Below are 26,763 nucleotides of genomic sequence, written 5' to 3'. Positions count from 1 at the left end.
CTCCCGTAGACGAGAGCATTCTAGGTAGGAGTATAAGATTTCTATGGACCAGTGACCCCCCCAAATTTTGAATAAATAAACTGGTCTGAGCAATTAATTAACTGGTCTTTGACCACCTGACCACCGTTATTTCCAAGGCTGATTAGTACTAAGTGCTTGACCTTTCCGCAGGCCATAGTCTTTAGACACCATCTGTTGGTGACTTTTAGTATAATTTTTAAGCAGGAGACAATGGCTCTCGCAACGATAGCACGAGCTTTCTTAGCGATAGATAGCACCTTATAAGGATAGCCTGCAGAAATTACGCGTTTCTGCTAGCTGTCACCTCCGTATTCACTCCCTTTGAAATATTGTATCTACGTTTCCTATATCTATAGTGAAAACGACAGCCGCAATGTCTATGGCTTACCTCAGGAATGGAAAGTAGAATCTTAGTTGATTTACGCACGGACTGTAAATTTTAGAGGACCGGTATTCCCGAGGTATTTTACGCCCCGTTCACCGATCAGGCTGACGGGAGTCGCTCAAGGTCATAAAAAAAAACTAAAGCGCCTGTCTTTCGGTCGGCCAGATTTCCAGATAAGATGCGGGGGGGGGGGGGGTCTATCTCTATGCGTGGTACAAATGACCTTGACGGACTCTCTCTCTCTTGTTCGAAGTGATTGATGCTCGGGGAAACTAAAATACTACAGGGGAAGGCTACGCTTTACTCGTCCTTTAAAATTTAAAGTCCGTGATTTACGAACTCAAGAAAAAAATCAGATGACCGGGAAATAAAGTAGTTTGATTTAGAATATTAAAGACAAAAAATATGCTCTAATGGGAGCTTTTGTTTCATTCTGGGTTGTAAATTCTTCGATTAAGTCGCTATACGATTAAATTAAAACTGACCATCAGTCAACTAAAAATAACCCGCAAAGTTTGATTCTTGAAGATGCCTATCCTTACGACTGAATTGAATTTCGGGTGTATCCTTCATCCACGTTGTTATCTCTTGGCGCCAATTTTCTCAACTTAAAACAGTGACATAACAGTCTGAGTCAGTGAACCTGCCACTGCTTGCTTATGACAACTTAACAAGCCTTGAAATGAAACTTTTTCATTTATTTGTAATTTTGTTTCTAACGTTTTAATAGTATAAAGGTTTCAAATCTTTGTAACTAATTGTCCATAGTAATAGAAACGATGGATTTAGGCATGGATGACACCATCTCCATGTTAACTGCAGCCACACAAAAGTAAGTTATTTTTTTGGGTTTCAGTGTTTAGTTAAAACATTTTTAAATATAGCCCAGCTAACAATGAAGATGAAAACAAACAACGTAAATTCGTGGACCAATTGATAAAGGCTTTCCATTCGTGCTTCTCGAATTACAATATATGTAAGACAACTATTCAATAATCTTAAGCAAACAAGTAGGTTCCACTTTGTCTAAGACCTTGTTTATCGAGCAGTTCAATCAGAAGAAAATAAAAGTGTTGGTACAAATCTCTTGAAGCTTTCAATATCTCATATAGAAGTTATTCCTCACGTCTTCTGTGGTACTAAACCTTTAGAAAATAAGGTATTACCTCAAGATATCAATAATTACAATCATGACATATGTAAAGGTACAAAATAGACAATAAGCTGAATCTTAATATCATTGCTGGTTTAAAATAAATCTTAATATCACAATTGTTATGTGAAATCTTAGCATATTCAGAATGGCAACTTAGACTGATGGTCCGGCTTCTTAGTCAGGAATCATTGTCCTTTCTTCATTCGCATTGTCAGGATTTTGTAGTCAAAATTCTTCAGCTTTTTGACAAATGTGAGCCAGAGAGGTCTAAAAATGTGTTTGTAGAAATCTTTCGAACATTATGCGGTACGTTTTTTCAACCCTTTTTGTTCCATTTTGACCTAAATGATCTACATCTTTTTCCTCAGATTTGCAAAACTACGCTGATGAACTTTATGACAACCCTGGAAAACTTATTGAACCATTTGAACTTAAGCATTTGATGAGCAGTATTGAAGTTGCCAATGTAATAGCTGCAATAAAATTGGGAAAGAAATTTTTTAATGAATATTTGTCATTTTTAACAGCAGTTGCCTACATCTTGCTTGTTTCCAATTTACCCGATTGCCTTTGACAATCCAAAGTCCTGCGAATACCTTCAGTCAAAGCTAACGTGAGTGTAATCTTGTGAATCTTGTACATTCGTAATTTTCTAAATAAAGTCTTTACTTTGCAGGGAAATGTTTATCGAAATGCCTTCCAGATTTACTACTCTTTTCAATGATGAACGCATATATTTTTGGAAGGTTTTGGCTAAACAGTTTAAAGATGGGCCTCTTTATTTGAAAAAGGTATTTTGAAGTAATCGTTTAACATTTGATATTTACAAAAAGTTAATTTTTAGGCATCTGTTGATGCCATGAGTGCTATCATGCAAGCAGAAGGATTACCAGAATGGCCTGAGACTGTGCAAGATCTTTACGAATCGTCCCTAGCGTTATTGAATTCTTACTTCAATGGCCAAGTTTATTCTTGCTATGGTGCAGATCGGTAAGAAAACTTGAAACGATATTCTATTGGCAATTTCCATTGATAAGTTCTGAGAGTGCCTGAAATCACGCTCAAAATCTGGGCTCACGATAAGATTTTCAACATACTGCTCAGAGTGGGTTTCCCAATAGTCAATAACATTTTCCAAGCTGCTCTTGAGTTCCCCAAATGGAACATTATTATTATTGATGAGTGTTTAAAAGGGGGAGAGATAGGCCCATTCACACACCTTGACCAGTATTATATTTTGCAACCCCAAACCTTATGACTTAAAAAGCCCAATATCCGACACATAACGGAAAATCTGCTTGGCCGACATATTGTAGGAATCAGAAATTTTCAGCTGGTGCATCCCAAAATGATCAAACCTTTGGGCCACGTAATAATCGCACTTACAAAGTATATGAGAGGAGGTTTCCTCCTCAGCTTGACAAGCCCTACAAATTGGATCAATAAAGATGTCTGTTAAGTAGGCAGTGGCCAACAACCTACCTGATATTAGACTTGGAGAGCGATCCATCCATCTCAAGCCAAAGCTTGAGTTGACAGTCAGTCATTCATAGAATTTGAGATAAGGTCACGCACTATGTTAGTGGGGATAGGAACGGCGAGTTTATGAACCAAATGGAACATCCCTAGGGATAATACTCTGGCCTGAACAGATGAGAGAGAGAGGGGGAAAAGCTGTACAAATTATCAGGGCAAAAGCAATCTAGAGTGTTTAGGCATTTTTCCTAAGTTTCTACTGAAAAACATATAGTTCTTTTCTTTAATAACAGCTTCCTTGGGACCTGGAATTATTGTTTTATATAAGGGATGCACTGATATATCATCCTATTTTCAGATATTGGCCAATATCAGCTTAAACGAAGCTGATATTGGCTAATACCGGTATAAGAAAAATATTTTCAGGAAATACATTTAAAAATAGGAAAATTCCTGATTAACTAATGATAATATTTTATTTAATTGGCGCCCCCTAAACACCGTTCTTTATATCCAAGCTGGGTCTTCTAAAACGCGACCTAGAGGACAGTACCTAGCCAAACGCACCAAGTATCGTCCCATCGCCCAATTAGCAGTCGCTCAAATGAGAAATTGGTTGAATGAACAGTCTGCAAAATGCACTGTCCATTTGGCCGACTGAGAAGTCGGACAAATGTTCAGGTGACCGAATGAGCAGTCCATTTGGCTGACTTCTCAGTCGGAAAAAAAAAATTAGTTTATTATTATTATTATTATTATTAGTGAAAGGGGTGAAGGGCTAAGGACATGCCCATTCGCGCACTTCGACCAGAGGTCCATTGTTCAACCCCAAACCTTAAGACTTAAAGAGCCCGATATCCGACACAAAACGGAGAATCCTCTTGGCCGGCATATTATAGAAATCAGAAGTTTCCAGCTGATGCATACCAAGATGCTCGAATCTTTGCGCCCCCGTAATAGTAATCGCACCTACAAAGCACATGAGATGCGGTTTCCTCCTCAGCCTGACTAGGCTGACTTGCCCTACCGATTGGATCATCACTGATTCCAATCAGGTAAAGATGTCTGTTAAGGAGACAGTGACCTGTTAGTAGGTCAACGACCAACCTGATATTAGATTTGGACAGCGAGAGCAGCTCCTTAGCTCTCTGCCTAGAGGGGCCCGAGATAAACTCTTTAGCCTGCCTTTGGCCATCCATCTCAAGCCAAAGCTTGAGTTGACGGTCAGTCATGGATTTAGAGATAAGGCAGCGTACTATGCTAGAGGGGATAGGAACGGCAGGTTCATGACCAAAGAACCCAGCCTCTGCCCCCTTCTTGGCTAAGACATCGGCTTTCTCGTTAGCATAGTACCCCCGATGGCGAGGAACCCAATAGAGCTGAACTTTATTGTTGGTGCCTAGTTCCGAAGATGAAACCTGTAACTGGTTGAGAGCCTTGAGGGCTGCTTAACTATCCGAATAAATTTGTATAACCTTGCCATGAAGCTTCTTTTTAAGACAAAAGTCAAGACAGAAGAAAATAGCGGCAATTTCCGCCTGAAAAACACTAGCATAAACACCAAGGCTTTCAAAGAAGCCGAGATTGCTAGTAAGACAATACATCCCCGAACCAGAGCCAGAGTGGGTCTTAGACCCATCGGTAATCCAAACGATTTCTCCTCTGGTCCTGAGGGTACTATGATTGGCCCACTCCGTACGGCTTGGAAAATAAGTATTGAAAGGCTTACTAAAATGTAACTTCGTAGCCATATATAAGAACCCATTAGGTAGACAGGTAGCTGACTTGAAATTTCCTGGTAGATCTTGGTGTGGCTATTATCCCAAATATTTGCCTTCCACCAACCATTCTGGTTGAGCCTATAGGCTCCCATTGCAGCAGCTTCCTCTATGAAAAGATGAAGAGGAAGAATGTTCAGGAGAATTTCTAGAGAAGCACTTGGGGCTGTTCTCATAGCTTCTGTGATGCTGACACAAGCCAGCCTTTGTTGGGTGTGCAGATCGCTCTGCACAGTCTTGATTCGAGTTCTAGGCCATCAGACCACTGCAGCATAGGGGAGCAATGGTTTGATGATCATGGTGTACAGCCAGAAGACCACTTTAGGGCTAAGTCCCCATGACCTGCTAACTGCACTTCTGGTTCTGTAAAAGTAACATCTTAGCCTTCTTAACTATAGAGTCAAGGTGAGGCTTCCACGTTAGTTTACTGTCAAGAATAACACCAAGGTACTTCACCTCCGTGCTTTCACTCAAAATAGTCACAAATAAAGAGATATCATTAAAAGAGTTTTGCAACCTTTTACGAGTAAAAGGAACAAGAACCGTTTTATTAGGATTAACCGTAAGATCAACTTCCTTGCACGAAGCAGCGGCACCCATCCCTGTTTAGCCTTACCAAAAGTTCATCCACAACCAGGCACCACAGCAGAGGTGATAAAACACCACTTTGCGGGCAACCACGGCTGGTTTTGACCATAAGGGATTCACCAAGCAGGGAGGATACCACCACACGATACGTCAGCATAGCTTTGATCCGAAGACACAGAGTGTCATTAATGCCAAAGTGCTTTGCAGCCTTCATGATGACTGTGCTGGACACCTTATCAAAAGCGCCCTCTATATCAAGGAAAACTGCTAACGCTATCTCCTTAAAGTTAATAGCCCTTTCAATGTAGTTAGTTATGCCATGAACAGGGCTCCCACCTGGTCCCTAAAATACCCAAAAGCCCCAACGTTTTTTCGAGGTCCCTAAACCATCTTAAAATCGGAATTTGGTTCCTAAATCACCGTATTTCTAGTCAATTTGGTGAAAAGTACTATCGGCTTATAATATTGAACCAGAATTGTATCGCTTCACGTTTCCTATAATGTACGTTAGGTGGCGTCACAAGCTCGGCTAAATTTAAAAATTCGGTAAAATTCATAATGACTTAAAATAGGTCATTTTTCTGATAAAATATTTTTACAAATTAAAACTAAGTCAGTGATAGAAATATTCTATTTTTAAAGTCATTTTTGTTAAAATTAAAGTTTAAATAAAGATCTCTTTTTTATTTAAATGGTCCCTATTTGGTTCCTACTTTTCAAAATTTGGTTCCTATTTCACCCTATATCTAGCCTGAAAGATTCCCTATTTCCCTATTTGTTTTTCAGATTTTGGTGGGAGCCCTGCATGAAGGGCAGTCTCAGTAGATTGGCCCTTTTGGTAGCCATACTGAGCCGTCGAGAGAGGTGTATGAGAAATAACCTCCCCCTAATATAATTGTCTACCAATTTCTCCAAAATCTTTAGTCAAACTGATTGGCCTAAAGTCCTTAGCCTCGAGATAGTTAGATTTCCCTGGCTTCGGAATAAAGATCACCCTAGAAAGTTTCCAGGTGCTAGGAATATATCCAAGGGCAATAAAAGCCCTCTAAATTCTACTCAACATTGTGCAGATAATATCAATGCCCTCCTGCAACAGAATGGGAATGATCTCATCCGGCCCCGGAGACTTATAGGGCATAAAAGACTTTATTGCCCAAATAAGTCTGGAGTGCGTGACAATTTTACTCGCCACTGCCCAGTCTTCCCTTTTGGTACGTGCAATCCTAATGGGAAGGAGGTCAGAATCAGTACTGTTCGTAATTCTGGAGTCAGGAAAGTGTGCATCTAACATATGAAATAGTCTCCTTACCCTTCGAAGAATGACCACCATCTTTCAACTTAATAGTGTCAAGATGTTTAGTCTTATCGTTGGCCATAACTTTCAATAACTTTGCCGTACTGGGAATATCAGAGATATTCTCACAAAAATTCTTCCACGAGTCCCTCTTGGCCTCGCGGATGGCCATGTGGTATGCAGTGAGGGTGTGCTTGTAGGCAACCCAGTCACCCGACCTCTTAGCTTTATTAAAAGCCTCCTAGATTCTTTGCGAAGCCTACCAATCTCATGGTTCCACCATGGAACTAGCCTTGGCTGGTTGGTAGACTTCACCGGACAATTGTGGTGGTAGGAGTCGATAATGGCATGTTGCATACGATCAACAGCCAAATCAAAATCCAGCACCAATGACAGCCTAGGCTTATCATCCTTCAGATGAAGATTTAAATCATCCCTAAAACCAGGCCAATTGGTTCGCCTGGGATTGCGATGTTCGGTATTACACTTTCCACCTGACTTTACAGCAAATAATAATAATAATAAAATGCTTTTTATTGGAACACCATTTATTTAAAACTTAATTTAGGGGTGGGACAAAATTATGGCTCAATTGAGAACTTCCTGGTTTTCACATATTAAAACATTTATTTTATTTTTAAAATCTTTGTATGAATTTATACTTTTTAGTTCATCGTTCATCTTATTCCACATAGTAACTGAATTTCTCTTTACACTTTTTTCACCAAATTTTCCAAATTTTTCTACATGGAAATTATTTCTTTGACCCCGGGTAGCTGGTCCAGAATCATTAATATATTTTGCTTTATACCACTTCAAAATGTTAACGGCGAGGCTTTTTCTTGCCTAACTTGAAATAAAAAGAGAAGTAAGATTAGTTCGTAATTTTGTTGCAAATTTGTTACATTCGCTATTTCGATAGCTTCTAATAAGGAAGAATATTTTGATTTTTTTGCAATAAGTTTTACTATCATTTTAAATAGGCTTTGTAATCTATTTTTTGTGGATTTTTTGGCTGTTAGGTAGAATATATTTCCATAATCCAGTATTGGTTTAGCTAGTACTTTATATAACATTCTAAGAGTGTCAGTGGATAGTGAGTTTTGTAGTGGTCTTAATAACCATAGTCTGGTCTTAATTTTCTTTACAGTGTAGTCAATATGTGGGGCCCATGTTAAATTCTCATCTATCCAGAGACCCAGATATTTGAATGAGCTTGTTCTCTTGATTGTACCCTGGCAGATGGTTTCAATTTCTGATGCAATTTTTTTCATTTCTCTATTTGGACTAAAGATTATGAAATTTGTCTTAGATTTATTTAAACAAAGTCCTTTTGTAAGGAGTTTAATGCTTATATTATTTAGGTCTTTTTCCATATTCTTTATTGCAACCTGAAGATTTTCGTCCGCTCCTAATATTGCGTCATCATCCGCATATTCATTTGCCAGGGAGTTTTCAAGTGATTTGTGTAGGTCAGCTTTATATGCATTAAATAATAAAGGGCCCATGACACTGCCTTGTGGTACTCCGTGCTTTACATTCATTGGTTTTGATGAGAACCCTTTATGCATGACTATTTGTGTTCTCTCACTCAGATACGACCGAAGCCACGATAGTACTTTCCCATCAATACCGGTATTTTTCAGTGTTTCTAATAAGTGATTGTGTTGAACTGTATCGAATGCTTTTGATAGATCTATAAAAGTTATAATTACATATCGTCCTTTTTCTAAATGATCCAGAATATGTTCATATATGTTAAAAATGGATGAAGTAGTAGAAAAACCCTTTCTGAAACCAGACTGATTTTCATAAAAGGCACCCGTTGATTCTAAATATTGGTATATGTCCTTATAAGCTATTCTTTCACATGTTGTGGATAAAGTTGCCAGTACATTAATAGGGCGGTAGTTTGATGGGTCATTGTCATCTCCCTTTTTATACACTGGTACTATTTTTGAAATCTTCCATTCATCCGGAAAGACTCCACTCAAAAAGGAGAGGTTTATCAGGTCTGTTACAAATTTTGCAATAACTGCTGCTAGGTTTTTTATAATAGTAGGGGATAGGCCATCCATTCCTGTAGCTTTATTAGTTTTAATGCTTTTAAGGACTTTAAAAACAACGTCTTCTGTTATTTGAGTAAAACTATTTAGTCCTGCTTTATTACACCCATCATTTTTTTTACCACTGTAATCGTTGTTTAATGGAATATTATAATTCATGGTAGACAGTAGTTGTTCAGCCATTCCAATAAAATGTGTCTGTGATCCGACAGTGATGGTTCACTGTACACATGCCAGTCATTAATTAGAGCTGCGACATTTTCTGTGCACAGCGTGAGATCAATGACCTCACTTCTGTTACGAGTAACAAAAGTTGGTTCATTGTTCTTATTAAGAATATGAAGTTTCGTACTAACCACGTATTCCATTAGCTTAGCACCACGATTGTTGCAGTTGCTGCTGCCCCAGATAACATGATGAGCGTTCGCATCACAACCTATAATGAGTTTTTTTCCCGACCGCTCACAGTGGTTGACCAGATTGGTCACCTACCCATCAACGGTAGGGAAAATGATTTTAACCACGGCAGTATCCCTAGAGTGATAGATTGAGAGCGGAAGGGCATGAATGTCCTTGCCGTGGACCTCTTCACCATTCGAGACACTGAGGATTCTGATGTCCTCTGTCAGCGTATCCCCTTCCGAGTAGTCGCTTAACAGAGGCTCTAAGTCCTCTAGTCCTGAAATGTTCGAGTCGTTAGACTCAGATTCATTAACAGGTGTAGGATTAACCACACCCTCTACAGTACTTACGACTGAAGTTTGGTTTGGGGTACTGAGTATCTTAAAGATACCCCTATCCAAACCTGTCTGAGTAGCAAATCCTGCCGTTTTGATGGCGTTGACCGACTCACCATCCATTAGAAAAATCCAATGAATGGCAGCCGGTTCTTCGGATTTGCCCAGCACCTTCCAACAGCTGGTGTTCAGAGCACCGTTGAAGGTTTGAAGACGCCTGAGAAGAACTTTATGGTCCTTCGTCCAGACGTTCCTTGTTCGGAGAGCGAGACCTTAAAAGGTTTCGGCAGGTCACTGGCCTTAGTTACCAAAAGCGTTGTTCCCTGGAGAACCTGTTCGTTACGGTCGAACTCCTGAACCTGTGAAGTCATCCTTGCACAGGTAAACCAGGGCACCTCCTTTCAGCTGGAATTGCAGGAATTGAGGAAGAGGGTTACCCAAGGGTACCCCGTCTATCCTCTCCAGAACTCAACGCTGGATGGTTCGCATTTCTGCCTCGGTTAAGCAGTTTGAGGGAAAGCCTTCTTTTATTATGGCCATCCACATCGAACCCACAGCTTCACTGAAGGTCAGTGGCTTGGACTTTTTGGCAGCCTGCTGTTGAGAGCTTGGAGACTCTTGATCTGACTCCCTTGTTCTCTTGTTTGAAGAGGAGTTACCCTTTGAAGAGTCTTCTGCCAACTTCCTGAGTGTCTTTCGACGCTTGTTCCTCTTGCGAGTACGAGCATTGGAAGCACTTACCTTGCTTCCCTCCGTCAGGGTACTGTCTTTGGTAGACCCTTGCTTCTGCTGCTGGGTACTGCCGGAGGCAGACCCTAGCAACATGGGCTCGGTTTCTTCCAAGACAGACCCACAACCTGAACTTGTTGAAGGGAGGGTAGTATCCTGAGATACACCCTTCCCCGGGCTAGAGCCGGGTGCTGTTAAAGACAGACCTTTGCCCGATGTTTTTTTTTTTTTTTTTTTGGGAATTCATAAAAGATCCCACGAGTAAAGAGGAAAGTAAAAGGTCACCGCCCTTAATCCTCTGTCCGGGCGGAAGGCTAAAATACAACGGGGTGTTGCCTGGTGCCCCTAGGGGATCATTCACGATACCGTATTTTCGCTTCCCTGGTACTACTCAGCCCTCAGCACGATACCTTACACCTGGGCTTAAGGAAGAAGCAGAGCCTTACACCTGTTACTCCCTTCCACCATGAAGAGGTACAAGGTTGCAGTTTATGGAAGTTTGGTTTAAACCAGCCAACCCTGCTGTGCACTGAATAGCCTTTTACAATGATTTTATCATATACACTACTGTTATGATAAAGAACTTTGTTAATATCGTCTGATATATCGGTAGTACCCATATCGGTGCATCCCTATTCCATATGGGTTAGACCCTGAGAAAAAATTTGGTTGGGTTGGGTTAGGAATTGTTTGGAAAAATTTCAGCCCCAATTTAGGACATGGTAGCAGATACGACGAAACTGGTTAAATTAAAACGCTGGTGTGTCCTTTTAAATATTTTCTACTTAAAAACTGGGTTGACCATTTAAAGATAAATTTAATTTTAGTATATGTTACTTAAGTAAGCAAATTATTAATTAATTTGCCAGGAAAAAGAGGCATAAAATTTTAAAATGGCTATTAAAATAAAATCAACAAGACTGATTTGAACTTCAAAAGTAGAATAATTATGCCTCGTTAGGTTGAGCAGCTTTTCGCAATTTGAAATTTTCTTTTGGAAGGAAATTTTTTTTATTTAAGTTTAGGAAATCCATTACTGTTTTTGAAACCTGACTAGAAAATTGACCACCCAGACCTGGTTGGGGTCAGGGATCTTAGACTCGGGTATGATAAAACTTCAATTCTAACTAGAGATCTGTTTTTGCTTAAAAAAGCAGCTTGGTTTTCTGTGCGAGGCTGTTAGTTGGTGATATGAATCTTGTCTCAAGCTGCTATGAGATTGCTTGTGTTTTCACAGCACATGAGAACTGATATTACCCAGTGGCAATCGCTGTACTTAAGTACCTTACTGTTATAGTATAATACTTTACAAACTACTCTCAGATTTGCGATGGTACTTGAACGCAGTTTCAGCAAATTTTTAGATACTTTTACTCGAGCCACTCTAGACTGTTACGACATAGATTTCATCGATGATCACCTAATTGTTGCATTTTTGTATCACGTAATTCAGGTATTTTGTTTTTTTTTAAATTAAATATCAACATAAGTATTTAACACATCTTGAGAGATAAGTATTCATCACCGCATACTGCAAATATTATCACAGGCATCCACTGCTTTTTCTAAAAAAAACTAGTGCATGGTGAAATACATCTTTCAAAACTTACATTGGGAAAATTAATTTGTAGACAATTAAATATCCTTGCACATTTAAATTTTTACATTTTACATCATGAGATATATTTTATATTGAGGCTATACTAAAGAAGTATATTCTGTTGTCAAACATATTACTTGACATTGTAGTATTGTGCATCAACCTGCTTAATCTAACTGCATGTACTACAAACAGTATGTTTCTTTGGTTTTGCTTGAAATTTGCAAGCTATTGAACCAATTTTATAGCCTTGATGGATACTTCTTTCTTAAGAGACATAATATATGCTGTTGTATATTATATTAATGTATTAAAAATTTTTTGAAGATGTTAACCAAGTTCAAATTGGATAAAATTCAGTCAATTTCCTTAAAAAATAGCATTTTAAGTGCTATTAAAAATATCTTCAATGTTTTCCCGAAGAAGAAATTATATGTTCCCGAAAATATCTCCAACAGTTTAATTTCCATTTTAGTTACTGTGGATCATTGTTCCTTTAAATTTGAAGTAAATAACAATTTTGGAATTTTAGCATTTTCCATTTGACTGCTTGAGATTCACTCTGCATCAAGATTTTAAAAAACTGCACTTTAGATCCTTACTAAAAAGAATTGCTCTGAGGTTAAATAGTAAACTGTAACAGTTTTCTGTGCCTTTGTTTTATTTGGTAAATGGAACAAGCGAAACTTACGATGAGTAGATCTCAATAAACAAATCGAACATGAGCTAGTTTTGGTGATCTCGAAGCTCTAAAGCATCGAATGGAAAACGCTACTAGTTTTTTGTTTTCCAGTTACTTTATTTTGCATTTATTGGGTTTTTTTTTACTAGAGTGTTGTGGAACTAATAGTGAGAGTAATTTGCCTCAGTAAAACTGAAGTTATTGAAAATGTAGGCAGTACTGCTCCACAGCTGGGAAGAGGTAAAAGGAAAGCTGACGATTTTATGGATCTTAGGTATGCTTAACGTTAACTAATCTTCAAGCAGGCATGTTCTAATTTTTTCAACTATATTTTACTTGGTAGTACTTCTTGTGCTCCAGTTAACACTAAACTTTTGGCAGTTTTGCCAAAGTTATCATTTGTTGATCAACTATTTCAGTCTCTTTTGGAGAAACATGAATTAAAAACTGTAAGTTTGAAATCAAACAGATTAAAATTTTATTTAATTTTTATTTTTTAGGAACTTTCTGATGTTGAGCTTGGTAGGTTAAATTTTTTTCTTTCTATCATCTTGAATTGTGGAGTCATGTTAACATTAGTGGAAAAGTATTAAAATAATTAATAGTGTCTGGTGGTCTTTGAGAAGTTCTCAATTAAAATTTTCTTCAATATAGCGTTGGAACTGTAGATATTCATCACTTGGCCAATGAAAAATCTGTTATCTCTACTCTTCAACTTGATCAAGCTGTGATTTTGATTTGTAAGAAAGCGTTTTGTTCAGCTGCCGTTAACACATCTATTATAGAATCTGTGTTATTTATATTAGAAGCTCTTGTATATTCCCAAGGTATGATATATATGGTAGAGACATGAATTTATAAGTATACAACAGCCTTACTTTGCCTATGGGCTGAGCCCATTAATTGTCTAAAACATAGACATTGAATTGGCTATTAGAGTACATGCTTTTGCCAGGGGAAGCCATTGTTGAAAAAAAAAATGGATGCCGTAGACAATTAATTTCTAACTGAAGCTGGTAGACAATTTAAAATTGTATACACAAATTTATGTCTAGTTAATAATTCACATATTTAGATATAAATAAGAGAAAGCTAATGGGCATATGATTCCTTCATTTGTCGTAAAGGTTTAAAGTTTTAAACCTATAATTATTAGCCTCTCCTCGTTGGCAAGAGAGTAATGAGATGACCACTGGCTTCCTTAGTCTGGCTGGCTGACTCTAGAAAGGGTTTCTGTATTTGTTCCGATTGTTGTAAAAATATGACACATTGAAAAAATATGCTTTTTGCATTAAAATATTCTTGATGATAAATAAATTCATGCTAGTGGTTAAATTGTTCTTCAAGTCAATTACAACTACTTATTATGTTTACAGATATTCTTAACTACAGTGGCGATTCGTGGATGGATATTTGTGTCATGTTATCAGTTCCGTGGCTCACTAACAAAACCAAGTCTCAGCTTCATGATCTGAAAACATCTTCCTTTAAACTAAATGCCTTTAATTGTGTAAAACTAAACATGATTAGTTTAGAAATGAAATGTAAATGCTTCGAATGCATTACATTACTTCCTCCTGAAATTGCGCCATTGTGGAGAATCAACTTGCTAAAAGAGTCAATAACTGAGGTAATCTATTTATTTATTTATTCAAGAAAAAACAGATTTAATGACAAATGTATTTAAACCACCTAACAAGTAAATTATTTAATGTGATAGGATGTTAATGAGGGAAAATGTCTGGGCCAATACATAGTTCCTTATTTGCCCATACTTCTTCATGCAACAGGATTTACCCTTGATTTGACTGATCTCATTTTGTATGCTATGATCTCTTAATGATCTTTCTATTTATTGTATCTTAATTTCGTATTTTTAAAGGCCCTTGGCGAATCAATGCAACAATGATATTGAACTTGAGCTTCAATTTTGTGGCATATTGGGGAGTCTTAATTGCGTTTTAAGTGGAAATACGTTGCTGGTCAGAGACCAGTCTAAATTATGGAAAGGTTTAGCATTGAAATGCAAAATATGCGATAATTGTATGTTTCTTTAGCAATTTGTTAAATAAATTAATCATCACCAATATTTTTTATTTTAAATTTTGAACAGACGGAGCTAATACAAAGAAGATTAGCACTGCTAAGACTGATTTTCTAAAAGAGTTATACTTCAACATTATCACCGATACAAACAAACCTCCCTCCCTTATAGAACGTAAGACTTTTTCTTAGAGTTAAGAATCCAGTATTCTCATACTTATTTCTTTGCACACTTTTCAGAAGCTTTAAAGAGTTACAAAAGTTTTGTCAATCATTCAGTAATTTCTTCCCAGATAATAACTTCTTTCTTGGATCGTCTGGAGTCTTCTGATTTTCAAACTAGATGTCTAGCAACGTAACCTCGATTTAATTAAAAGTGTTTCATTCTTACAGTTGTTTATTAATTTTAAGGCAATGTGTAAAATATTTGATGGATGTGAAAAATGGAGTAAACCTAAATCCTGACCAAAAAAGGTTTATAATGAGCTATTTGCAAGAAGCCGTTATGCGTGCTGAGAAACTGGAAGATGAAGATTTTTTAGAAACCTTACTGTTGACATTTGAAGCTATTGGACCCATTGTCAATGATGATTTATTGAAGCACGTTCTGAACAATTTGATATATAATTTACAATCAACTTCAACCGTCATCCTTTTCACTACACGACATGTGGTAATGTTATCTTTTATTTAAACCAGCATGTACTTTAATTTTTGGAAGATAACCCCAGCCCCCGAAATAGAAGTAAAATATTAAGTTGCAAAATAAGCCGTGTCGCATAGTAAATTTCATGAAATGGCTTGCTCCAGGAATTCATACCTCGAACTTGGAATGGTTATCTGGCTGTATTCCCTATGGTAAGATCTCTGGGACCATTTAGAAGTTTTTAGGCCACGTAACCTCACGTTTTTACAACTGTATTTTTTTTTTGTTTGACTCCCCAGCCATTTCTAAATTTAGGGTTAGGTTTGTCCAGATTATCTAGCAGACGACTATACTAGGTATCTGGGGGGTCCAGGATATTTTTGGTAGGAGATTTTTAAGGCAATGAAAATCGTAAGAGAAAACACGTATGCTCTGACGTCAAAATGATGAAAAAAAAACGGTCCCCTAGATAGAGACGGAAATCGAACGAGATAACCATTCCAAGTTCGATGTATGAATTCCTGCTTGTAACTTAAGTACGTTTTCCGGTCCAACACATGTGGAAAATGGAATTACTATGGTACGTAAAATTTTTGTGTCAATGTCATACGGGAAACAGTGGTTCCATCAGCGGGATCTCTAAGGTACATGTTCTCAGTGATGGCACACCAAAATGTTCATTTTACTGTAGTTGGCACTTGGAAAAACAAATTCCTAAGCCATAAAAGACGAGGTGTATCTACCAGAAATTAACCAAGGAATTATTATTAAATATTTCGTAATTTTAGCTCCTCGAAATATCTGAATCAAAACGTGTTAAACTAAATAATTTAATTCAGAGGTTTAAGGAAGAGATTGGCGAGGTAAATTCACTACATTATTTATGTTAACTATTTATTTCATTGAATATAATAAAAATTTAGCGTATAATGGAACTAATGTTGGAACGAATTCGGATGAACTTAAATCCATTGTCATTTGTTATGGAACTTGTGGATTTGTGTGGTTATAGCAACGTCAAATCGTTTTTAAATACTGTAAATAGTGGACTAGAAATTATGGTTTTGAATTAGAATGTATTTTACCTTTTAAAATCGTTGTAGGGATTTTTAAAAAATATCATAACACCATTGGGATGCAAAGTATCTGACGAAGCTACCAAACTAATGGCTATTTTAGCTAAAGAAGTGAAAACCACAAAGGAAGATTTGATTGTAGAAAATTTTCCTCACATTTTTACATTGTTGAATTGTCAGCACAGAGAAAATAGTCAACTTGTACTTAAATATTTACAAGTAATGATTATTCTTTTGCATAGCTTATAATTTATCCTCAGTTTAACTATAAAAAGAATTTTTTTAGCAACAAAGTGGAAAGCACATAGATGATCTGGTGTCCTATCATTTTCAAAGGCTTTTAAATTATCTCCTTTTAAATTTACACACTCAGTACGAAGCAATATTTCTAACGCTTTCAAGTCTAGCTGCCAAAGATAAACAATACAAAGGGACTTTACCAATTGTTAAGAAGAAGGATATGGCAAAGTTCTTGGGTGAAAGATTGTTAGGTGTCTTCACATTTTACGACGCTTTTTTCCTAAGTCAAAGTAGAACAATTTCAGAGAAGAAAAATGTAATTCATTTTGCAAACAGTTGATTTGTATTAGTGTTGGCCGATATTTTAATTTAATCTATACCAATATCTAACCAATTATTACCAATATCTTACTGATTATTACCAATATCTAACCGTTTATTACCAATATCTAAATAATCTTAAGGTCAAGGCTAGTGGTGTCATCTGCCTTGTTTTTGAGAATATTGGTTTTAAAATACCGAAAAATATCAGTCGTGCAAAATCGGTAATTTAGACACTAACAGATTTATTGGTAAAATCGCTTTATTGGTAATCAATACGCATATATCCTTCTCGGCCCATCATTAATTTGTATATTTGTTAATCATTTAATTTTTCTATGAAAAACAGGCCCTTGAAAGCTTGATTGCAGTTATAAATCTTGTGGGACCAGCTTATATCACAAAATTTCGTGTCAAACTTATGGGCGTATTACGAACTTGCGTTCAGATGAAAGATGAAGATTTCCCTAAAATGTGCTGTACTGCTTGGAAAACGTTTATTAAAAGGTAAACTTGTTAATGTAATTCGAGATGTTTCTATAATTTATTGCAACTCAGGTTTAAAGCAAGGGTTAAAACAGTATCAATCGCAGTTAGAAATATTTTATAATATTGTATCTGTATTATGAAATATTCTATCAAAGTTCTTTAAGTTAACTAGTATAAATATGGTCTTATGTACCTTTTCATCATTTATGGAAAAAATAATAAACACCAGCTATTTCTAACACCTCTAGTCCACTCAGTCGAATAACGTTGCAATGCAGATATAACTAAATCCTAGTTAGGAATTTGATAAAATTTATTCTCCTTAGCATTGATGATCAAGCCTTAGGACCAATGCTGAATCAAATAACGGCTATGTTGTTACCTTTACTTCAAATTGAGCCTCTACTGGTGTCCGATGTCCTCAAATACATGATTTGTGATAAAAAGTTAAACATTTTTTAAACTATTAATTTGAATTCATAGTATTTAACCATTAATTTGTATGTAGAAATAACCTCAGTGACTATTTCCATGATTTGTACTTCATCCCTGAAATGAGGGAGTTGAGAGAAGTCAACGATGTTCTTAGGGAATACGTTGAAAAGCCTTGCAGGTTGCTATAACTTGTTTCAGTTATTTTTTTCCTTAAAAAGTTATGTAACTACTCATTCTTTCAAACAGTCAAGAAGAATTTGCTTCTCTCATAAGACATTCCCTGAAAGGAATAAACCATGAGAGTATTGATGTAAAAATCCACGCTCTTTCAAAATTAAAAAAGTTACTGAAAAACCATCAAAAAGCTTTGCACACTCACTTTTCAACTTTGGAGATGATAGATCCACTGGTGTCAGAGTTAATATCATCGGTAATTTTTAGATTCAAACCTGATTTTTTTTTTTGAGATTATACTTCTACTTTATGTTTCTGCAGTTGCTTGAAGCTTGTCGAGAAACAGACCAAAATATTCGTTTATTAATAGCAGAGTGTCTTGGAGAGATTGGAGCAATTGATCCGGGAAGGTGTGTTCCATTGATTATCATTCCATTACGTTTTATAATGTTCTTCACTTTTGCAGGCTTGAGTTTAAAAACAATGCTAGAATGCATTGGAGCAAACTTTTCTTATCGCTGGATGAAGAGGACTTTGCTTTCAATCTGATACAAGAACTTTTGCGCCCAGTGTTGGCAGTAGAATGCTCAACGGCTCAGGTATTTATTGGTGATAGATGTGAAATAAACTACACTCTTTTGGAGTATAGTAGTTTTGCTGATAAATTTAGTTCATGTCTAAAATTGCGAATTTTTATTGAAAGCAAATTTTCTGAAAGAGGAAGGATAGATTTTGTTTTGCTGATAGCTCATTATGTAATTTTTTTTAATTTATGTCAATAATTAATAATTCAATTTGCTTTATTGGAAAAAAATCAGGAATTCATACCTCGAACTTGGAATGGTTATCTCGGCCGATTTCCGTCTCTATCTAGGGGACCGTTTTTTCCCCATCATTTTGACGTCAGAGCATACGTGTTTTCTCATACGATTTTCAATGGTATTAAATCCTAGTTTCAGATAATTTCATCCCCCAGTGTCGAAAAAGGGTTCAAACATCTTTTTGCTTTTCCCTTCGCTATCCCCGTATTGATAGCGACGATCACCTCGTAATTCGGACTTCGCGGTTCTCAAGGGCATTGTAACTGCTGACAATTTTGACAGCGCTAACAATGCCGGACTTATGGAGAGGTCGGGAGAGCGAGCTGACCCGTCGCTATCAATGGTGGGGTTTCAAACTAAATTTCAAAATGGCCGGGGAGTCGAACAACAAAAAACTACAGTAGTAAAAACGGGAGTTTGCGCGGGGTAAAAACTCCTAAAGAGGGGAGACGCGTGCGAGGGGGTGATTTTTTTTCTCCTACGCGTCACTGGAAACGGTCCCCGAGATCTTACCATAGGGAATACGGCCGGATAACCATTCCAAGTTCGAGGTATGAATTCCTGAAAAAATCTATTGGGATCAGTTACATTACATTATCGACCAACACTTCATTATTTATAATTTTTTTTTCATTTAGGATTGTTCGCTGTATGCTTTGCAAGAACTTCTAAGAATCTACGGCTGCACTAAGCAAGAAAACAGTTTGTGGAAAAGATTTCCATCTGATGTTCAAGAAATTCTAATTCCATTGCTGCAATCGATGTAACGTTTCAATCTTTCTACAAGTTAACTTTATTGAAATTACATGTAACATTGTTTTAGGTACATGCCAGCGCAAAAAATTTCAAAACTTGAAATCTTGCGGCCAATTTGCAAGAGTGCACTTGGCAGCTCGTTTAAAACTTGGGTTTCAAATTGGGCTTGTGATTTAGTAGTTAAAGTACATGTTTTAAAGTATTTAAATTTTAGTTGCCTTTGATTAATATATGTATATTACCTTTTTAGGTTAAGCCAGGGACCGCACAAGATGTATTTTCATCGTGCTATGTTATTTTGAAGTACAATACAAATTTGGTTTTATACCTTTTACCATATATTATTTTCTACGCAATCCAAGATGCATCAGCAACTGAGACAAATGAAATTGTGACAGAAATTAACTCAGTGTTAAGTATGCCTCCAGCAGATCTAACTCACTCAAGTACACAAGTTATATTTACTATACTGGATTACCTAAAGCGATGGACACACCGTTTTTCTATTAAAAGTAAGTGCATTTTTTTATCAATCATGTGAACACAAGACATTTTACATAACCTACAATTTTTTTAAGGTACTAATGTTGATGTTTCGAAAATTTCCGATTGTATCAAATCTTTTTTGGGAAAGATACCTCAAAACCTCTTAGCAAATGCCTCTTTTCATTGTCAAGCTTATACCAGAGCTCTTATGCACATGGAATTGTACCTTAAGTGTAACAAAGACGAACTTCCCAAGCAGCTTGGATTCCTTCAAAAGCTGTATGTTGATCTTGATGAACCAGATGGTGTATTGGGAATTTCAGGCATTCGGAGCGGAGAAACATCAATTAAAGACCAGATTCTGGAATACGAGATAAATGGCCAACTTCACCAGGCTTACGATTGTTACGAGAGTGCTGTCGAGCAACATCCCAATGATGTTAGTTATCATCAAGGTCTACTACGCTGCTTAATGGGATTAGATAAGGCCAATACTGCTTTAAATTACGCAAGTACTCTAATTCAAAATCATCCCGATTGGACTCCAAAGGTGAATAATCTCTGCGTTGAAGCTGCTTGGAAGCTTTCAAATTGGGAAAAATTATCAAATCATCTTTCCACAGTAATAACATTTTCCTGTCAGCATAGAAATTTTCGTATTTAAACGTTAAGGTTTACTTGTAGCAACATTTTTCGGATGACTGGGGAGTAGGAGTTGGAAAAATTTTGCTTTCTGCCAAAGAAAAAGTAACTTCAGTTTTCTATAATTTCCTAATAGCAGTTACATATGATGATTTTGAGATCTAACAGATACTATGAAGTTATTTCATCCATAAATATCCAACTGGATTACCTTAGTTCCCCTCTCATGAGGTGGAGCCTATTAAAAACGTAAAATTAAATCAAATTTTAAGTAATTAGAACTTTGATAAAAATTGGCCTAGGCAATTGATTTCAACTTTATTTTGGTTTACTGAAAAGAGTCTAAACACAACGCAAAAAGTTCCCAATGCTTGCATGTATTTTCATGGTGCTTGATTGTAGCATTCTAGCAGTGGCGTAGCCAGGCACGTGCCCCCCCCCCCCCCCGAAACAAAATCCTGGCTACGCCACTGCATTCTAGCCTGTCATGTTGGGGCCTGGGAATTGAATCCTCATAACTACAGTGAGCATTTTCAATTCTATATTTTTTATAAAACTGGTTTATTTGTATTATTAAATATGTACTCCCGCATGAAAGGTGAACATGCTACTTCCAAGCCATGGATTATATGTGGTGAAGTTGTGGAGCACTGTTGTGTCATTTCATTGGTTAGGGGATAACTACGCTCTGCCTTTCGCTTCTTAAGAGGCAACCAAATTGTAATGAGTAGAGTTGGATATTCATGGGTGACATAAATTCATTCTGATACTCACTTTGAATATCAGCATGTTTCTACTGATAATGATATCAATAAAAAAACTATCATGGCACCCATGCTAAATATATCAAAATTAAAGCTTATTAGCTACCACTAAAGTGTTATTATCTATTCTACCTCTTAAAGAAAATAGTATTTTAATGAATGAGGTGAAACTTAGTAATTTAGACAATAACCTATTAATCCTTAAAATATTAGTATTTAAAGGCAAAAAATATATAAATCACGCATGATGGAGCTAGTATAAGGGGGATGTAAATTCAGTGACTGTTGAAATAACAGGGATTACGGCACTTATTCGGAGGACACCGCCATGTAAGGACTTGTGTAGTTCACTCATTTTATCTATTAAATAATATTTTAACTATGAGACAAAGCTTAATTATTTGAACCACAAACCTCAACATAAAAGTACTATATCAGTAATTGATACTAATCTTATATTAATATTTTGTTCATCACTAACTGAATTTTTTTTTAGAATTTCAATGAATTTGGGAAAAATCTCAAAATAGTGAGAAATGCATTAACTGGCCCACTATCAGCGGCTTCTATGGAGATCCAGGGTTACCAAAGAGCTTATAACTATATGTGCAAGTAGGTTAAAGATGCTTGTTTGTTCTTCCATGTGCTAATTAATTTTCACTTCCTATATAGACTTCATATGTTGACTGATTTAGAGAAAAGTTTTAAAATATTTATGGATTTTCCGGATTCATCAAGTTTAGGTTCTGTTCCTCCCATTAATGTAGATAAATTGCTCGAAGAGTGGAAAGAAAGGCGTGAACTAGTTCAGGTATCTATATGCTAGCATTTTGCTTCACTGCCAACTATACAAACTTGAATTCTTCAATACAATGTAGTCGTCAATGAGGTGTCTAGAACCGATCATCAACTTGCAACGAGTCTTGTTCACTCTAGTTTCTAATGAGTGTCCAGATCGTGAAAAGCAAATGAAGCTTGAAATTAGCCAGTGTTGGATGCTTATTGCCAAATTAGCTCGAAAGTAAGAATATTTATAATTTTTTCTTAGAACTAAATAACTTTCTGTCTCATATTTTGAAGGAATGGATTTCATCAAAGATCAAACAGTTTATTGAAAGCAAAGTCTGTTAAACTACCCGAAATGTTTGTTGAAAAAGCCAAAGTTCATTGGACTATGGGAGATCAACAACAAGCTATTAATATTTTGAAGAATGGGCTGCAAGAACATTATGGTGACATTGAAAGGGCTGTAAATAAGTCAAGCAAGAAAAATGAGCCAAATTTGCCATATGCAAAGGTACATTATAATAATTCAGAGGAGTAACGCATTTCCTTTCAAATTATGAGAATAATCTTTCTGCAGGCGAAGCTATTACTGACTAAATACAGTGAAGAAGCGGCTATTTTGGAGAGTAACATTCTGATCAAAATGTATAAAGATGTTTATTTATTAACGCCTGAACAGGAGGATGGGTATTTTCACTACGCCAAGTATTTAGACCGATTCCTAATGACAATCGAAAAGCCAGATTTCCGAGGGTATGAAAAATAGTATTGACTGATATAATTTAACTGATACCAATTATTTTTGATGAGCAACCTTTTTGTTATAAAAAAATTTCATTTGTCTATTTCTCAGCTAATGAAATTTTAGATTATTAGTAGGCATGTGCGAGTACTCCCATTTTATTCGAGTACTTGATTGAGCTTGAAAATGGTTCGAGCCTCTAAACAAGGCCTAGGCTTAACTTTAGAGTACTCGAAACTATTATTCTTACCCAGACACTACTCACGAGCTTTAAAAAGTGGCCTTAAAAAGCTACTAAAAAATATTCCCTTTGAACCCCTGTTAAGATTTCTTATTGGGTGAGGTGCAAGTCCTAGTTGTTTCTGATTGGTCTCTTATTTTAAATGTAGAAAATCAAGACTCGCACATGCCTAATTATTAGATATTACAAAAGGGCCATCTATCCTAATTTTTAAAGAAAAAACGTAGCAGCTTTTTTTTGTAAAAATAGGGCATTTTACCTTGAACTGATTAATTAGTAACATTGTGATATCCGTAACCGATCTGATATTCATATCTGCCATCACTTAAGTTAGTGTTGATTTTCTATTTTAACCTTTATTCCCAGAAATTATGTTAATGATATTGTCATGAACTATGGAAAATCATTGCAATTTGGCTGTAAACACCTATTTCATTCAATGCCTCGTATGCTAGCCCTTTGGTTTGAACTGGGCACTCAAGTGGTAGATTTTCAACGTTCAAAGATGTCTTCTAATACATTAGCTAATATAGAAACAGTTCTTCATACTGTAACAGATGTGAGATTTGTTTGGAAAATTTTAGTATTTTTTGTAATAAAAATTATTTCCATTAACGCAGCATATCTTGAAGTTTTCACGTACCCTTTCACCTTACCAATTTTTGGTAGCTTTCCCTCAACTCATTTCTCGTATTTGCCACTCACATCCCATTGTGGCTTCTGCATTGCAGGTACAATTTTTTTAATTTGTCCTTCTTAAGGTTTCTCATAATGTTTTGGTATTTTAGACAATTATTGCTAACTTGCTGGCAACGTACCCTCAACAAGCAATGTGGATGATGATAGCCGTGTCAAAAGTAATCATTTTTAATGCCTAAAATATTAATTTATAATTTACTTATTTCCTTTATAGTCATCTTATAAAGTTAGAGTTGAACGTTGTCAAGAAATATTTCAAAAAGCCAGAAGTATCAAATCAAATTTAGACAAGTTCATCAATGATTCTACTCGATTGGCTGATAAACTTTTAGAACTGTCAAATAAGCAATTTCCGGATGTAAAACATTTCAGTATTAGTACACATATGAAATCATTGCCGAAGCTTATAGAAGATAGGCAAGTGTTTTCTATCTAAAATTTAAATGAATCTTAGTTTTGAGCCATATCTTATTTTAACTGATACTGATATCATTTTCACCAAATATCAACCAAATTTTACTCTAAAACCTTGCATAGCAGCTGATTATAGCTATCCTTGGCAAAATATCAACACACCAATGCATGTCCGATATTTTGCGGAAATGAAAATTCGCGGAGATGTTAATTTATGGCACGTCAAACCGGACAAAATTCGAGTTCGGTCTCTCTCACTCTCAGATTGCATTTGCTACATAAATTTCCTCTCTCGTCGTCTCACATTACATTTGCTACGTAAAATTCCCTCTCTCGTCGTCTCACATTACATTTGCTACGTAAAATCGCGCGCTAGTTGACATCGTAAAATCGCGCTGGTTGACATCGTAAAATCGCGCTGGTTGACATGGTTGTAACCGCCGTATTAGTCCTAAGCCTACATAACCACTGGTAGAGGGGCCTAGGCTCCCTTGCACCAGGTAACACTCTGACTTACCTAACGCGTTTGTTTTTTTTCTCTTTCTTATTACTAAAAATACTAACGTCTAATTGAGCGTCCGCAGACAACGGAGAGAGCCGTACTCCTGGCAGACCTGTTCTTCAACTGTTCAAAGGCCTCGAAGCAGACAGCTTTTCGTTTTAGTTTTTTACAATCCGGTATAAGAGAGTGCGCCGGGGGTGGAAGGAGGAGAGAGGTGGAGGTTCTCGTAGAGAGGGGTTAGATTTGCTGAGCTCCTCGATTAGAAAACTGACGTTGGATTGGCCTCCAGGAATATGGCTCTGTCTGTACTGGTAAATATATGGGGTAATGCGAAATGATCTCTGCTTTTAAGGGGTAAATGGATATTCTCTTTAAAACCAAATAAAATATTGTTGAGACTGAATTCCCTTACGGGCCTGTTGTGTTTCTTTCTATAATCTTACGTTCGTCTGGCCTAACGTTTCCCGTTAGGGAAAAAATCGGTTACATCGTAAAATCGTGCTGGTTGACATCGTAAAATCGTGCTGGTTGACATCGTAAAATCGTGCTGGTTGACGCCGTGAAATTGGGCGCTAGTTGACGTCGTAATTTTCCCCCCACAAAGCAAAAAGCTTTCCATTTTTATAAGCTTATATCATTTTCTTCAAAGGAATATAGGAAATTATAAGATTCAAATAAATGTAGTTTATCTCCATCGAAACCAAAACTAAATAATCTTGGTCAAAGTTCACTTACTCTCTCTCCCCAACAACGTGACTCATTCTAATTTAACGCAGTCGTTATGAAAAATGAAAATAAATAACTATAATTTGAAATATTTTATTTCGTAACCTATAAATAAGACATTATATTTAAAGATATCCAATTAAAGAAAAATATATTTAAATAATACACCAGACCTTTTTATTCTGGATATAATATTTAAAATTTCGGAAGACATATTCAAAAGACAAGTGCTTGAAAGAGTTTAAAAAAATGTATTCCTAAAAATCTCGACAAACTTTTATAAGAAATGATTTTCCCGCCATCAATGTTATTAAAAATATTCCATTGAAGAAATGAAAAGATTTTTGTTCTTGTGGGGAAAAATTACGATGTCAACTAGCGCGCGATTTTACGACGTCAACTACTCTCTTGTGCTGGGGGCAAGCAGCGCCACCCCAACCCCATTCTTGCTAATCACGATGGGCCGTCTAGCATTGTGACCTAACCAAGAAAAAATTGCCTAATATTGCACAAAACTGAAAAGAAACGCTAGAAAACGTTCATTTTGGTTAATTTAAAAAAATTATTATCTCCGCAAATTTTAATTTCGACAAAATAATTTGGACACAGAAATATTCAGTATCCTCTAAAGTATCCAAAAAATGAAAAATATCGGACATGCGTTGGTGTGTTGATATTCACCCCTATCCTTTAGTTCAAGGATTATTTTCTATCTCTAAGGCAATATCTATTCCACCTCTTTGAAAAAAATCAGCCTTACATAATTGATAATTTAGACACCAACCAATAAATCGTTAAAATAACGTAATGTCATCACTATTATTTACCTTGCCAAGACTTATATTATTGCAGGAGGATGAGTAAGATTCTACTGCCGCTGCAGTCATCAATGAGTGTAACGATTCCAATGTCAAACAATGCTGTAAAAGATCACAACCCATTTCCTCAAAGTATGATATATATTCAAGGATTTGAAGACTCAGTTGAGATACTACCATCGCTTCAAAAACCAAAGAAAATCACAATAAGGGGAAGCAATGGAAAGAAATATCCAATGATGTGCAAACCTAAGGTATTCTCCCTCATTATATTTTAATAACAAAATTCAATAATAATGAGCTTAATTTTCAGGATGATTTGAGAAAAGATTGTCGGTTAATGGAGTTTAATAATTTGGTCAACAAGTACCTGAAAAAAGATTCTGATGCTAGAAGAAGGCAGTTACACATTAGAACTTATGTATGGAAG

At 36.3% G+C, this 26,763-nt stretch overlaps 1 protein-coding gene across 1 annotated transcript in view; it reads left to right on the top strand.

The window, feature by feature from the left end:
• Positions 1 to 1,073: 1,073 nt before the first annotated feature.
• The window catches only part of mei-41 (ATR serine/threonine kinase meiotic 41), a 40,355-nt gene continuing 14,665 nt past the window's right edge, over positions 1,074 to 26,763 (top strand). The window contains exons 1-46 of the mRNA XM_090162974.1: positions 1,074 to 1,238; positions 1,291 to 1,382; positions 1,456 to 1,611; positions 1,698 to 1,868; positions 1,931 to 2,028; positions 2,090 to 2,175; positions 2,239 to 2,353; positions 2,407 to 2,552; positions 11,554 to 11,683; positions 12,158 to 12,337; positions 12,662 to 12,786; positions 12,856 to 12,961; positions 13,013 to 13,098; positions 13,167 to 13,339; positions 13,889 to 14,142; positions 14,233 to 14,333; positions 14,395 to 14,555; positions 14,626 to 14,730; positions 14,796 to 14,910; positions 14,967 to 15,228; positions 15,990 to 16,064; positions 16,125 to 16,238; positions 16,305 to 16,496; positions 16,564 to 16,833; positions 17,188 to 17,345; positions 17,654 to 17,773; positions 17,836 to 17,940; positions 18,009 to 18,192; positions 18,258 to 18,346; positions 18,403 to 18,535; positions 19,396 to 19,520; positions 19,581 to 19,698; positions 19,764 to 20,025; positions 20,092 to 20,621; positions 20,684 to 20,746; positions 21,902 to 22,017; positions 22,078 to 22,216; positions 22,284 to 22,426; positions 22,486 to 22,702; positions 22,769 to 22,944; positions 23,541 to 23,733; positions 23,795 to 23,905; positions 23,963 to 24,031; positions 24,088 to 24,290; positions 26,368 to 26,587; positions 26,647 to 26,754. Of these exons, the coding sequence (XP_090019100.1) occupies positions 1,186 to 1,238; positions 1,291 to 1,382; positions 1,456 to 1,611; positions 1,698 to 1,868; positions 1,931 to 2,028; positions 2,090 to 2,175; positions 2,239 to 2,353; positions 2,407 to 2,552; positions 11,554 to 11,683; positions 12,158 to 12,337; positions 12,662 to 12,786; positions 12,856 to 12,961; positions 13,013 to 13,098; positions 13,167 to 13,339; positions 13,889 to 14,142; positions 14,233 to 14,333; positions 14,395 to 14,555; positions 14,626 to 14,730; positions 14,796 to 14,910; positions 14,967 to 15,228; positions 15,990 to 16,064; positions 16,125 to 16,238; positions 16,305 to 16,496; positions 16,564 to 16,833; positions 17,188 to 17,345; positions 17,654 to 17,773; positions 17,836 to 17,940; positions 18,009 to 18,192; positions 18,258 to 18,346; positions 18,403 to 18,535; positions 19,396 to 19,520; positions 19,581 to 19,698; positions 19,764 to 20,025; positions 20,092 to 20,621; positions 20,684 to 20,746; positions 21,902 to 22,017; positions 22,078 to 22,216; positions 22,284 to 22,426; positions 22,486 to 22,702; positions 22,769 to 22,944; positions 23,541 to 23,733; positions 23,795 to 23,905; positions 23,963 to 24,031; positions 24,088 to 24,290; positions 26,368 to 26,587; positions 26,647 to 26,754 (6,948 nt within the window). The 5' untranslated portion in view covers positions 1,074 to 1,185. The remainder of the gene's footprint in view (positions 1,239 to 1,290; positions 1,383 to 1,455; positions 1,612 to 1,697; positions 1,869 to 1,930; positions 2,029 to 2,089; positions 2,176 to 2,238; positions 2,354 to 2,406; positions 2,553 to 11,553; positions 11,684 to 12,157; positions 12,338 to 12,661; positions 12,787 to 12,855; positions 12,962 to 13,012; positions 13,099 to 13,166; positions 13,340 to 13,888; positions 14,143 to 14,232; positions 14,334 to 14,394; positions 14,556 to 14,625; positions 14,731 to 14,795; positions 14,911 to 14,966; positions 15,229 to 15,989; positions 16,065 to 16,124; positions 16,239 to 16,304; positions 16,497 to 16,563; positions 16,834 to 17,187; positions 17,346 to 17,653; positions 17,774 to 17,835; positions 17,941 to 18,008; positions 18,193 to 18,257; positions 18,347 to 18,402; positions 18,536 to 19,395; positions 19,521 to 19,580; positions 19,699 to 19,763; positions 20,026 to 20,091; positions 20,622 to 20,683; positions 20,747 to 21,901; positions 22,018 to 22,077; positions 22,217 to 22,283; positions 22,427 to 22,485; positions 22,703 to 22,768; positions 22,945 to 23,540; positions 23,734 to 23,794; positions 23,906 to 23,962; positions 24,032 to 24,087; positions 24,291 to 26,367; positions 26,588 to 26,646; positions 26,755 to 26,763) is intronic.

The sequence above is a fragment of the Leiobunum rupestre genome, chromosome 11 (assembly GCF_980474605.1).
Source record: "Leiobunum rupestre chromosome 11, qqLeiRupe1.1.hap1, whole genome shotgun sequence".
In the NCBI taxonomy this organism is placed as follows: Eukaryota; Metazoa; Arthropoda; class Arachnida; order Opiliones; family Sclerosomatidae; genus Leiobunum; species Leiobunum rupestre.
The sequence above is the reverse complement of the archived record's forward strand: the minus strand, read 5'-3'. Positions and strand labels throughout refer to the sequence as shown.